The sequence below is a fragment of the Mytilus edulis genome, chromosome 10, assembly GCF_963676685.1.
Source record: "Mytilus edulis chromosome 10, xbMytEdul2.2, whole genome shotgun sequence".
In the NCBI taxonomy this organism is placed as follows: Eukaryota; Metazoa; Mollusca; class Bivalvia; order Mytilida; family Mytilidae; genus Mytilus; species Mytilus edulis.
Window position 1 is genome coordinate 55,480,746 of NC_092353.1, and position 14,321 is coordinate 55,495,066.

A 14,321-nucleotide genomic window follows, 5' to 3' on the forward strand; every position below is an offset into this window, starting at 1 on the left:
ACCAACTACATGGTTAAAATAAACCTTTTTTTTTTTTACTTTACATGGTAAAAATGAACCATGTTTTTTTTTCAAATTTACACCATGTTGTTTTACTTTACATGGTAAAATAAACCAAGATTTTTACATTCACATTATTAACAAGAAGCACAAAAATAATGATAGTTGTTGTACATATTCAAATAACAAAATGCCCTATTTTGCATTTCATAATGATATAAATCCAAACAAATGGATGGAGTATATATATATATAAACTGGTGAATGATATGAATAATGTGTCCCTTGGTACCAGTCATGTTTCCTGTAGCAGCTGCAGCTTGGTATTTCTTTGAACTGGTAAACAATATGAATTAAGAGTCCCTGGGAACCAGTCCCATTTACTGTAGAACAGCTGTAGCAGCTGCAGCTTGGTATTTCTTCGAACTGGAAAATTAAATGAATTATGAGTCCCTGGGTACCAGTCCCATTTCCTGTAGAACTGCTGTGGCAGCTGCAGCTTTGGCAAACTTTTTATTTTGACTGGCAACAGAAGGTTGATATTCTGTTCCATTCACAATAACCTGAGAAAAAAAAATGTAGACTATAAAAACTAACCATGATATTATTTCTACTATACTCTGCCATGCATAATCTGTTTTATTTACTTCAAAATTCAAATTGCTTAACAGAGGTTTAGGAAAGAGTACTGCAAGCAAGAAATAAGATAAAACCTTGATTTCAGGATTTTTTTGTTTACATTCAGCTTTGCTCTTTCTTGACATTGAACAAAGCGCCCTTATTTCTTTTTACACTTATAATTTACCAGATCCAAATTACAAACACAATGAATTATTTCAAATTTCTCCCTGTTTTTCCAGGTATTTTTTTTGATGATTTTTGCTTATTGCAACACTATTGAAGTATTCTAAAATCATTTACAAATATTTTTTATGAAATATCACAAACACTAACATATGACTTGAAATTTCACAAGTATGACTGACAAAAACGATTTTATCCCTGAATTCCTGCAGTGAAAAAGGGTGTATGAATGATGTTTTGAATACAGATTATAGGTGTAATACCACCATTTATTTTCCCCTATTAGTCTTTGTTAAATTTGCACTTTTCAAAAAATTGTGCAGAATTTATTTTTGTTTCAAATGAAGAAATACTTTGCATGAGTAAAGTTTTATCCTGTTCAGTACTAAAGAAAAAAATGCACATAACATTTCATTGCATATAAGAAAATAACCATCACTGGAAGTTAACCAATCAAATTTCTCCCCTTATTTAACCTGTGTACAAGTTTTAGTAACTATGTATCTTAAAGTTTACAAAATATTCTATAGAAATCCCAAATAAATACCCAAGAGATATGTTTATGACACAGAAATGTTTTATTGCAATAAAATGTAGGATTAATTACCTACAACTGTCAAATTCAAGGGAATATTTTTTTTAGACCTACTTTCTTATTCAACCGGATGCTACATACCATGCATGATTTGGTGGTATTACACCTATGCATAAACTTTTTAATGGTATACTTTATGGGGCTTACCTTAAACAGAAAGTTCTTTTTATGATCAGGTCCACCTTCATGTACCATTTGAAAGTCTGGGGATCCCCATCTTCTCTTGTTACACAATTCAACAAGGGCTGATACTGGATGTTTACCTGTAAAAATAATTCAATTGCACTATAACCTGAAATAACTATTCAGTTGCACTATTCAACTGGTTGCCGGGACAGCGTAAGTGAGAAAAAAAATTGATTTGAGATGACTAATGATAATCTGTTCATCGCTATTTAACATATGATGACACTAATTTCATTGACAACAGCACATGCACCTTAAGTTTCTAGCGATAATTTTTCAAATCACTCTACTGTGCTGAGAAAGGAAAATATCATAAAATAGTGATCATCTATCTTATCTATTCAATCTTTATTGATTATGTTTTTATGAGACTTACCTGATAAGTCCTTCTTGACAGGAGCATTCAGATAAACCTTTTTACTTGGGCGGTATTCATCTTGCGATTGCAAACCTACAACAAAAACATGATATGGTTTTGATGTAAATCACAAAATATATTACGAAATTATTAGATTCAGAAGTTGTTCTTCTTAGATATGAAGTTTCATTCAAATCAAAGTTTTTGTACTGGATTGTATATGCTTCCTTAATGAATACTGCTAATTATTCCATGCACGATATATAGGTAAATCATTGATTTTCTTATTTTTGGGAGGGTTCTAATTGGGGCATAAAAACAACGTTCTCTTTAGAAGGAAACGTGTAGTTAGCTGGATTCCCCGCTGGTATCCCCTGTTTTTGGTGGGGTTCTTGTTGCTTAGTCTTTAATTTTTAATGTTGAGTTTTGTGTACTATTGTTTGTCCATTGGTCTTTTTCTTTTTTAGCCATGGTGTTGCCTGTTAATTTTCGACATTTGAGTTTGTATGTCCCTCAGGTATCTTTTGCCCTACTTTTTGTTCCGTTTAACAATGATTTGACTACAGGTTAGTTTAGTATAAACATATTTATTTTAGAGTCGACTGGGAAACAAGTTATTACAACTTATATCAATCCCTTTCCACTTTGCAGGAGCAGGCACTGCCTTGTAGCGGCATTAGCCTGCTCTTTTTCAAAATCTACAAGGGTGTCTTTTATGTGCAAGAGATATTGCTCTCTCTTAACACAGGTCAGCCATTTATCATCCCCTTCCAACGGAATATCATCGCTTTTCAAGACCATACTCGAAAATGGTATCAAGGAAGAGTGGAAAATTAAGTCTCTTAAATTTTTTCACCGAACGGGAATCAAACAAGGAACCTTTGTGTTAGTGGTCTGATGCGCTAACCACTACATGACAGCTCTCTCTGATTACAGGTTGATTTCTTACCTTTACGATCCATCTTAAAATCCAGAGCTAGAGGTTCCAGACCACCCTCATTATTTTTGCCCAGTCCTGTGCCTTGTTGCCATCCCATCTTTTGAAGCAGAGCCATGCCAATACCTCCTTTTACTGGAGCAGCCCTGTGGAACTGGTCCTGCAAGAACATAACAGTTTACCACCATATATCAACTATAAAGGTATTAACAGCATAGGTGCGAATATTCTAAAACACTAAATATTGATATAACTTATTTATCCTAAAACAGGTCAGAATATTCTCTAATTTGGGAAAGTCAATGAACCTCCGATATTATTTTCATCAAATACCTTTGATACTTGACTAAAAGTCCATCTAACTACAAGTCGGGTGTCATTTTCAGTTTTAAAATCTGAAGTTTAGTTTTGACCCTACATTCAAAACCATAACATTTAATTTTTGCTTATATACTGTAAAATCAGAAATAATCGTGTGAATGTTGAACAATTTACAAAAATGTGAGTTTAAAAAATTGCATTTTTTAGAAAATGATGCGTATAAGTACAATAAAGATAGCAGATTTTTGTTTTTGCAAAACTTATCCTGCCACAATTGTTGCAATAATAAAAACATCACACTTTTTTTTTATTCTATAGTACTGTCAATTCAGAAATCATTGTGAGGTTTTTTTAATGTGAATAATGCGACTGGGTCAGTATCGTTATAATAAGAACTTGCATTCGGTTATCTGATACACATATCTGTATGAAGCTTTTCATGAAATTGCAATAATTATTCTCGCATTTTTGTCCATTCATCAAAAATCACATTAATAATTGCATGCAATAATTTCTGAATTTACAGTACATAATGGCTCTGACTGGGTCATCAGTTCCTTTTTATTACTTCAGAGTTGGTCTGAATTGATAGCAATAGACTCAATCAAAGTGCTGAAAGAATATTTTAGATTTGTTTTTGTGGGAGGAGTGAGGTGTTTGTTCTACTATATCTTTATTCTGAGTTTTTTAAATAGCAATTCAAATATAAAATTTTATAAACATTTCTAACTTGTTTTATCTAATGTAAGTATTTCTAGTTTAAGCATTGAAAACATATCGATATACCGTCTTTTGGTATGTATAGTGCGCATTTGTGTATAGTGCGCACCCCCTTTGTGGTCCAAGAAACGAGAGAAAAAAGTTTATTGGTCATATAATATATGTACATTATTAATACATGTAATAGACATTTACAGACACAAATCAAAAGGAAAATCTCAAGTCAGCAATCTTTGAACCTGAAAATAAACCACAATATAGCTCAAGGAATGAATATCAAGCACTGAAGGAATTACAATGGCTTTTTCATTTTCTTTATAAAATGTTATTGGAACCTTTTATTAAATTAATACCACATGAAAATAAAACTGGTAAATGAGAACACTGAAAAATTTGTTGACTAGTTAAAGTGTCTTATTATCTTCTTAACCTATCATGTTTGAATATTTCTCATTTAAGCCTGACAAAGGCATCAGTATTTTCCTCCAAATCAATCTCTTGAAATTTTCAAGAAAACATGTTTAAATCTTTCACTAATTCCAATAGGTTAAACACTTTTAGAAAGCCATTAGAATTCCTTAGTTGTGCTTGACTTCATACCTTCATCTCTATAATAGATAAACTCTTTAAGATCAGCTTTTTGACAACATGGGTTGCAAATTTCTTCCGATACCTCCTATATCTTGTTACATCTGCTATGGCCTGTAATAAATCTCGTTTCTGACATTTTTGCCAAACTCTGGCAAATCTTCCTTTTTAGTAAAACACCTTTATTTTTAAGATGTTACTACTACATAAAAGTTGCTTGCCAAAGTATGTTGATTAATTTCAGTGTTCATCCAAACAAAAATACTGTTTGTACCGTTTGATTGTATTAATGTCTGTTTGTTGTCTATAATAGTAGTTTTCAAGATATTAGAAAAACTTACTCCTATGTTCTATGTTTAGTTATATCAGCCATGTTGGTTAGAACATTAGGCCCATTTTTTAAAACTCAATACCCCAATGATAAGTGTGTCAAACTTGTTTCTGACTGGCCCAGTAATTTCAGAGGAGAAGATTTTTGTAAAAAGTTAAATTTCAATGCATATTTATGCCAAGCGATGAGACTTGCTCACTTGACCCTACAGCTCAGGGGAGCTGAAAAGGTGAATTTACCTCGATGTAAAATGGCTGAAGAAGAACAATGAGCATGTAATATTACATTAAATTATTCAACACTTGTAAAAACTTCCACTTCTTACCTGAACTGATTTGTAATTGTAAATAATTACAACTATATTTCAAAATGAATTTGGTAACATTATTTTGTAAAATACAAATAAAAACAAACTACTGTAGATTCATTTATACCGTGGGTATCAATTTTCGTGGTTTGAGGAAAACTTACATATTCGTGGATATTTGATTTAGTGGTTTTTGGCAAAGTCTGGACTTATTCCTATAGAAATGCAAAATTTGTAATTCCTTGAACATTTAAATTCTTGGTTCTCCTGTACCCACGAAATCCATGAAAATTGGTATTCAACGAATATTAATGAATCCACAGTATTATGCATTTTTCAGAATACACAAATCTGAAAATTATTACTGATGACCTTTAGTATATAAATATCTATTGTTTCATTTGTTTGTTTGTTTGTTTGTTCTTGTTATTTTGTTTGTTAAACATTAAATTCTAAAATGTCATACACATTAATACCAACATACACTTGTAATCTTCATTCTGCATCCATATTTTACATACTCACCAACATTTAGTTGACACATGTCAACAACTGATCAAGGCTCATGTGTCATCAATCTGGTTTCCATGGTTACACCACAAGTAAACAGTAGCTGTTGTAAAATTTATCTATAGTGACATGTGTAATGAAACAGAAGCACAGCTTGTTCTTGGTTTCAAGTTCTTTCATCATAATGAATTTTTAATACATTAAAACAAATTGTCAAGGGAAATGGCCATATGGTTACTATCCAAAACGAATTAAATGGCTTGTTTAATATTTAATTGAAAGACATTGTACAAATTTGAAGAAACAAAAATAAAAATAAATAATTTTGGTACCTTAAAATATGAAGGAACAAGAATGTGTCCAAAGTACACAGATGCCCCACTCGCACTATCATTTTGCATGTTCAATGCACCGTGAAATTGGGTAAAAATTCTATTATTTCTAATTTGGCATTAAAATTAGAAAGATCCTACCATAGGGAACATGTGTACTAAGTTTTAAGTTGATTGGACTTCAGCTTCATCAAAAACCACCTTGACCAAAAATTTTAACCTGAAACTTGCACTTTCATTTTCTATGTTCAGTGGACCGTGAAATTGGGGTCAAAAGACTAATTTGGCTATAAAATTAAAAAGATCATATCATAAGGAACATGCATACTAAGTTTCAAGTTGATTGGTCTTCAAAAACTACCTTGACCAAAAACTTTCACCTGAAGCAGGACAGATGGACGGACGGATGGACGGACCAATGGACGCACAGACCAGAAAACATAAAGCCCCTCTACTCTTATAGGTGGGCATCGTAGGAGGGGCATTGTAGGTGGGGTAAAAAAAAAAAGAAGCCTATCCCTCTACAAAAACTTTCTTTGGCAAAGAAAAAACACCCATTTCCAAATTTCTTAAGCAAGATGTATAAGAGCCCTTATTTGGACCATAAAAAATTACAAAACAATAAAACAAAGCAAACTAACTTATTAACAATAAACTTGAAATCAAGATATAAAGCTGTATAACTGTTTCATTCACTTTTTTTTTGCATAAAAGCTATAAGTCTAAATTGCATCAATGTATTAATATTCAGCTGAGTCAGTTTAGACTTATATTGCTTCAAACCTTGAGATATGTTCAAAGATTGGAATAAAATTGAGCAAAATTATGGAAAGCTTTGATGAAGAAAACTAAGAACATATGAAAAGGTAAGGTTTTTTTTGTTTGATGAGGTATGGCCAAAAAAGTGCTTAGTTGTTGATCTACCAGCTTTGGTATGCTGTAAAGCACTAGATTGGCCATACCCAATATTAGCTGCATTTCTAGTACCTGCAAATAGACTAACAATTAGAATTCAGGAATGGTTGTTTTTCTCAAATGTCTTTTTCTCTATGGACTATAACTTCTAAATCTTAAATCCTGCCTTTATCATTGATGAAATAGGGATTTTAATAATTAATTTATACAATTTTAGTCATATTACCTAATTTTATTTTACTGTTCATTGAAATTTTGTTTTACTTAGCTTTAAATTCCAAATGTCAACAAAAGTTTTACTGCATTATTATACATGTACCATCAAATTAGTTAATTTATACAAGATTTGTATTAAATATGCTTTCCATTAAAATTTACAACAGAGCATTAGCATGTACGCAGGGCTCACACTACTTCAGAATTATAGGGAGAAGTGACTTCTCTTTTTGAAACTGATAGGGAGAAGTGGTGAGATTTGAAAGAGAAGTGCTCATTCGCGCGGTGCGATACAATGTTTGGATTTTACAATAGTATAAAGGGTCATATGTAAATAATGTTCTTTTTATACTGTTCAATTCATATCTGAGTAAAACAATTACAATTAAAGTAACATTTGAAATTAAAAGTTGTTTAAGCTTGTGAGAAACTACCAACTAAATATCTAGCACTAAAAAAATAAAAAAATATTTAAAAAAATGTAAAAAAATTATTATATATCAATTACAATTTAATTAAAAATTATCTTGTGTATGACATTCAGTGTTTCTCATAAAAAAATATAAAAGTTATTAAGCTGGGCCATAATATATTGATATTAGTATAATAGTCTCAGAGTTAAGCAACTTTAATCAATAGTTTGAAACAATCCATAAAAAATATAAGGAATTATATACACCAATCAATTAGATGTAACCAAAAGTCTCTTAATGCGTGTGGAATGCGTAATTTTCCCCTTTGGGATCAATATTCTTCTGTCAGCTGTTCCATCCGTGCGTCTGTAGTAATTATTGTAAAAGTACGGATTTCGGTCATAGCTGGTCCGCTTCAGATCCGGAGATTAGAAATCGGTCAATGGCGGACGAATGCAAGAAAATTTACAAAAATAAACGATGTTTGACAAGTTATTTGGAAAGGAACGTGACGTTTTTAATGCAATAAATGGATTAAAATTTACCGGAGGCAACTTTTATCACGTTTAAATGAAGTAACAAACTTATTTTGCCGCCGAAATTGAGGTTGATGTACGTTTTCGAGTAACAAGCACCGGTCTTGCGGAAATGCACGAAGTGATAAAAAGTTGTATTTTTATCAAAAAACCTGCTACACACTGCGAAGACAATGCTTCAACCTCTTTTCAAAAGATAATGAATCGTTTATGTCTGAATTTCTTTAATTATCAATAAAAATTTGTTGTTTCATCAACTTGGTAAAAATTGAAAATGTCCGATGACGGAAGCGACTGAAAGCGACTGTCGTCAAGAACAGGGCGACTTGTTTTCGCTTTTGGGGGTCGGGGAAAGCGAAGTGACGGTCGGGAAGGCGACTTCTTCGCCCAAGTCGCCTGGTAGCGTGAGCCCTGATGTACGAAGTAAAATGAATCAAGTTTCCTTGTTAGTAAGGTGGACCATGAACTCAGCTAAACCTTTAAGTGTATAACTTATTTTTTTGTGATACACATGTCACAGCCAACTGATCAAGTCATGGAATGTGAAACAAAAGGATGGACTTAGAACTTATTTGACAAGCTATTTTCTATTAACCATGCTTAGCAAAACATTCATGGTTTACCCATCTTAAATTACTTACAAAATCGAACACTTTTCTGTTTTGTTTTGATATTTTAAAATAATAATTATATATCTGTTTTCCACACATATAAAATATGACAAATTTATAACAATTAAAGAAAAGATTACACTTGTTTTATAACTTTTACATATTTATATCTTTCAAATATTCCTCCGTTCTTCACTTCGTTTATTTCTTTAAATCAAATACTGGAGCACTTCAGTTTATTCAATTTCTTTGAAACATGTAAAATAACTTACCCTTTTTAAGTAAATTTGTTTAAATATGAAAAAAAACCCTCAGCAATTATTAAGTCGGAAAAAATTGTATTCTTCTAGGGAAAGGCTATCAAAATACTAGACTTTAAACATATCTACCAATAAAATTTGGACAGAATTACTTTCTAAAAATTTTATGATGACATTTATGAGAATAAAACAACCATATCTGAACACTTGTATGTTGTGTACCATTAATGATAAAACCTACCTTTTTTGCCCAAGCCTGACGTTTTTTATCAGGACCCATTAATTCTTCCTGAGATAAAATCTGTGCACCAGTACTGCCGATAAATTTTCCAGGTAAATTCTTTGAACTTGCCCATAAACTTGCCTAAAATCAAAGAATGTAACTGATAAGAACTGTTCATATCATTTTATAAACCTTAAATACATCAATGCAATAAAATGAAGAATTTGGTTATTTTTGGAGCAATTATGAATTTTAGAACTGAATCGTGACCAATTTTTATATTCCTTTATATCTTGGTATCAGGTAACACTAGAACCCCAAACAAATCTTAAACTAAAGGTATAATACCCTTACTACAGTTACAAATACTGTAAATTCAGAAATTATTACAAGGTTTTTATTATTGCGAAAAATGCGACAGAGGTGTAAACGCAATAATTTTAACTTGCATTTTGAAAGAATCTATACAAATTAAACAGGATTATCCTCAAAATCCTAAAAATTAAAATCGCCTTTAAGTAAAAAATGACAAAATCCCAATAATAAATGCACGCAATAATTTCTGAATTTACAGTAGATTTTTTATAAAACACCAGTTCCTTTTGTTATAATGTCTAAATCATAGCAAAATGTTTCTCCTGAAAAAGCGATATGTACAGTAATTGTCAAGAAGCCTATTTATCAATTAAATTGTTAAATAAGTCTTATAATTGCTCCATTCCACCTATCGCTTACATTCTGCAGAACAGGCTAGCAGTGGACGATCCAGGGGTGGTGGTTCTGGGAGTTGGAACCCCTTTTTTGGGCGCTCAATGCATTTGAATGGGGACATATGGTTGGTGCCCCCACTTTATTCTTGGTTGGGAACTTCCTTTTGAAAATGGCTGGATCCTCCCCTGCAGCTAGGACAAAGTTTTGTTTGTGTTTCTGCTTCACACATTTTTCCAGTAAATACTTTTGTATTTCATTTAAGATAATTGGTAAAGTATCAACTTTAAAAATTTGGTGAAAATTTAAATATGCATACATTGAAATTACTGCAAAAAAAAAATGTTTATATTTTCAGATGTTTTCTTGTTTCCCCACCAAAAAAAATCATGAAAAGATATGTCTAGACCTTCCTCATTATTTATGACACTGTCTATCAGTGTTCTCCCCAAGGCCTTAAAGCACCATGGTACTATATTTACTACCACAGAGCTATATTGGATGATTTTAATGAATATTGGCCATGGTGCTATATTTTTAGGAAAACCAATGGTATGTTAATTTCCATGGTGCTTTTTGAAAATTCTAGGGAGAACACGACTTCTATGTCAGCCGGCAAACATTTTAATGCTGAATGAAATTTTTGTTATTCAAACTTTAAAACTATCGCAAGAAGGCATTTTAAAGCTTCCGGGGCATTTTACAGTGGATTCATTTATTTTCATGGGTACAAATTTTTGTGGATTGCAGAAAACTTGTCTTTCATGGATATTTGATTTCTTGGTTTTGATAAAGTCTGCATACAACATAATAGAAAATTTGTAATATATTGAAACTTTTAAACTCATAGTTCACCTGTATCAAATGAAAACCATGAAAAATTGGAACTAATTATAATGAATCTAGTCTTAGGTTTATAAAAGTAATCAGAATTCAATTCAATAATATTCGTTGGATACCAATTTTCATGGATTTCCTGGGTACAGAGGAACCGCAAATTCAAATATTCAAGAAATTATTATTTTTTGTAAAGAATATATGCAAAACCATGAAATTAAATTTTCAAAAATAAAGTTTGCCGTAATCCACGAAAATTGGTACCCACGAAAATAAATGAATCCATAGTATTCTGAATGACCATATTTCAGACTTCATGATGACATACATTATGTTGTGCTTTCTGCATTGCTGACATTGCAGCCAAATCTTTTGGATTTTCTGCTAACTGTCTGGCAGCCTTGATTCTTTCTGATATAATGGATCTTATGTCAACAGGTTTCTGAAAATGCAAACAAAATATTAATAACCATAAATTGTGTGTCAATCATATCAAGAAACATACATAAACAGAACAGTATAAAAGCAAGAATGTGTCCCCAGTACACGGATGCCCCATCCGCACTATCATTTTCTATGTTCAGTGGACCGTGAAAATGGCGGAAAATCTCTAATTTGGCATTAAAATTAGAAAGATCATATTGTCAAGTATTAGCCGCTGTACATTTACTAAGTAACTAACGTCACTAACGTAACCTATTGTTTACTTTGCCTATTGTTTACGTTGCCTATTGTTTACGTAACGTTGCCTTGTGCGCAACGTCTCATAACTTGAATACAATTTGATATGAACACAACGCCTTTCATTACTAACCCTAAAGGGAAGTACTAACCACAAGAAACACAATACATATCATAGGAAACATGTGTACTAAGTTTGAAGTTGATTAGACTTCAACTTCATCAAAAACTACCTCGACCAAAAATTTTAACCTGATGCGGGACAGACGAACGGATGGGCGCACAGACCAGAAAACATAATGCCCTTAAATGGGGCATAATAAAAAGATGTGGTATAATTGCTAATGAGACAAATCTCCACCAGACATCAAATGACACACGAGTTAACAACTATAGGCCACTGTAATGCCTTCAAAAATGAGCAAAGACTACAATACCTCCAACAAACATAGGTAAGATTTTCTATGAAATAATGATCAGCTTCACTTATTACATTTGAATTTTGATAAAGCTAGAGAAAAGTTGTCTCCTTGTCTGAAATAAAACATTATTTTTTTAAATTCAATGTTTTTAATAATGCAAATAATGCCATTTGGAGAGTGTGGCAATAATAAGAACTCACATTTTTATATACAATACATATATCTGTATGCAGATTTTGCTAAAATCGCAATAATGAATCACACATTTTGTTCATTCTTTAAAAATGAAAATGATAAATGAACACAATAATTTCTGGATTTACGATAGATATATATGAAACTGGAGCTGTGAATTTTTAACAATTAAAGAACCCACTCTAATCTTGATTATTAGAGGTTTTTATTATGTAAATGTTTACAAAAAAATATGCTTTAGTCTCAACAGATCTTGTGTTTGTGTAGAGAAGACAACTACTGAATTTCTACCCTTAAATATCATTGATAGATGGAAAATTCATGGCCAGTTTATTAGTAACACCATCAGACAAATTTTTGTAAATAGGAATCTTATGATATATAGTTCAGACAAATCTAGTTCCAACTGGATACAAATATTTCTGAGTCCTCAATATTTTCACAAAAGACAGAACTTATGTATAAATTTTATCTGGATCACATGTTAACAAGAATGTGTCCATAGTACACAGATGCCCCAATCACACTTTCCTTTTCTATGTTTAAAATTGGGGTCCAAACTCTAATTTGGCATTAAAATTAAAAAGATCATATCATAGAGAACATGTATACTAAGTTAAGTTGATTGGACTTCAACTTCATCAAAAACTACCTTGACCAAAAACTTTAACCTGAAGCGGGACAGACAGAGGGAGGAACCAACGAACAATCAACGCAAAAAAATAAATAATGGGGCACAAAAATCACCTCTTGTACTTGTGTCTCAACAAAAACTCTATCCTCGTCTTTCACAGGCATCAACTTGACCTCTGTTGACACCGTTGGTACAACAGCCGTAACTGTTGTGGTAGTTGTTCCCCCTGAAGGAGTTGTTGATGGCAAGGCAACAGCATTTGTAGTAACAGCAACCACAGAGGTTTTCACTGTTTCTGTTTTCTGAACTGGTACCCACTCTAACTCCTTTGTTCTGTGCACATTACCACTATCAACAGGGAACTGCAGGCGTAATGTTGCTTGTTGAGTTATCTTCTCTTGAGCATTAAGGATTGGTAAAGGAACAGCATTCTGGTAAGAAACATAGAAAATATACATGTGAACATTTTTAAGTAAATGAATAAATAGTTTTCAAATATCCTGAAGAGTTTATTTTCGCTTAATTTTATAAACAATGCTATTCTTATGTTGTGCTGTTTCAACACTGTCCCAGGTGAAATTGGAGAATTGAGTGCACACAAACATGCTTTACCCTGCCACACTCTTAAGGTGGTACCTAACACTACAGGGAGATAACTCTGTAATATCAGCTAAACGTTTTAATTACGTTGCCTTATGAAGGCAATATAAAGCTTCACAATGATCAAAAATAGTGTTTGTCAAACTGCTATATAACCAGTGTAATTTTTCTAATAAAACGCTTGGTTCAAATTTTTTGATTTTTTGATATTTTTGTAAAAGGGTCAAAGTAAATAATTTGTCAAAGTTTTATGAAAATTAAACGAGCCAAATTAATTTCAGTGAAAGTTTTGGATACCACCTTAATGTGAGCCTGTCATTCAGTGATTATTGTTGATTTATGTTTGTCATATATAAGTTTTTTCGTAAATTGTTTTCTTATAAAGTAATCAGTTTTCTGGTTTTAATTGTTTCACATTTTGCATGTTGAGGCCTTTTATAGCGGATTATACAGTATGTGTTTTTCTCATAACTTTAATAATTACCCTGATATTTAATGTAATAGATTTTTCATTGACTTTAAATGGATGATGAATCAGGGAGTCCTCATCATCATCACTTTTCTTCCCTCCCTCATCAGATGATGAGGAACTAGTCAACCCAGCTGGTCGGTGTTTCAATTTTTCCTTAGATGCAATTCTTGCACAAAACTCTGCAAATTAAAACATATTATATATCAATGCTTCAATGGTACAAAATTGAATATTGAACACAAATTTACTTATAGGTAAAGAATTAGTAGATGTTTAATCAAAATTCCTGTTGGACAATACAAGCAACCTATCAAAAATATATTCCATTTAATTCCATCTGGATAAGTTTGCTAAAAGATTTGGAATCACTTGCTTGACTATCATTTATATAATTAATTCTATTCTATATATAATTTGTATGCAACATATTTGTAAACAAGAATGTGTCCTCAGTACACGAATGCCCCACTCCCACTATCATTTTCCATGTTCAGTGGACCGTGAAATTGGGGTAAAAACTCTAATTTGGCATTAAAATTAGAAAGATCATATCATAGGGGACATGTGTATTAAGTTTGAAGTCGATTGGACTTAAACTTCATCAAAAAC

At 31.9% G+C, this 14,321-nt stretch overlaps 1 protein-coding gene across 9 annotated transcripts in view; it reads right to left on the reverse strand.

Annotated features, from left to right (window-relative positions):
- Positions 1–299: 299 nt before the first annotated feature.
- The window catches only part of LOC139492179 (protein Son-like), a 31,445-nt gene continuing 17,423 nt past the window's right edge, over positions 300–14,321 (reverse strand). For 2 of the 9 annotated variants that reach the window (XM_071280347.1, XM_071280348.1), the window contains exons 7-15: positions 13,725–13,891; positions 12,754–13,071; positions 11,037–11,150; positions 9,182–9,304; positions 4,522–4,623; positions 2,893–3,040; positions 1,962–2,036; positions 1,547–1,662; positions 300–563 (exon numbers count right to left, since the gene is read on the reverse strand). In XM_071280347.1, coding sequence (XP_071136448.1) covers positions 444–563; positions 1,547–1,662; positions 1,962–2,036; positions 2,893–3,040; positions 4,522–4,623; positions 9,182–9,304; positions 11,037–11,150; positions 12,754–13,071; positions 13,725–13,891 — 1,283 coding nt within the window. In that variant the 3' untranslated portion in view covers positions 300–443. Of the gene's footprint in view, positions 564–1,546; positions 1,663–1,955; positions 2,037–2,892; positions 3,041–4,520; positions 4,624–5,672; positions 5,777–6,685; positions 7,265–8,637; positions 9,305–11,036; positions 11,151–12,753; positions 13,072–13,724; positions 13,892–14,321 lie in introns of those variants that run through there. The other 7 variants (XM_071280350.1, XM_071280351.1, XM_071280355.1 and 4 more) reach the window with 7 other exon arrangements.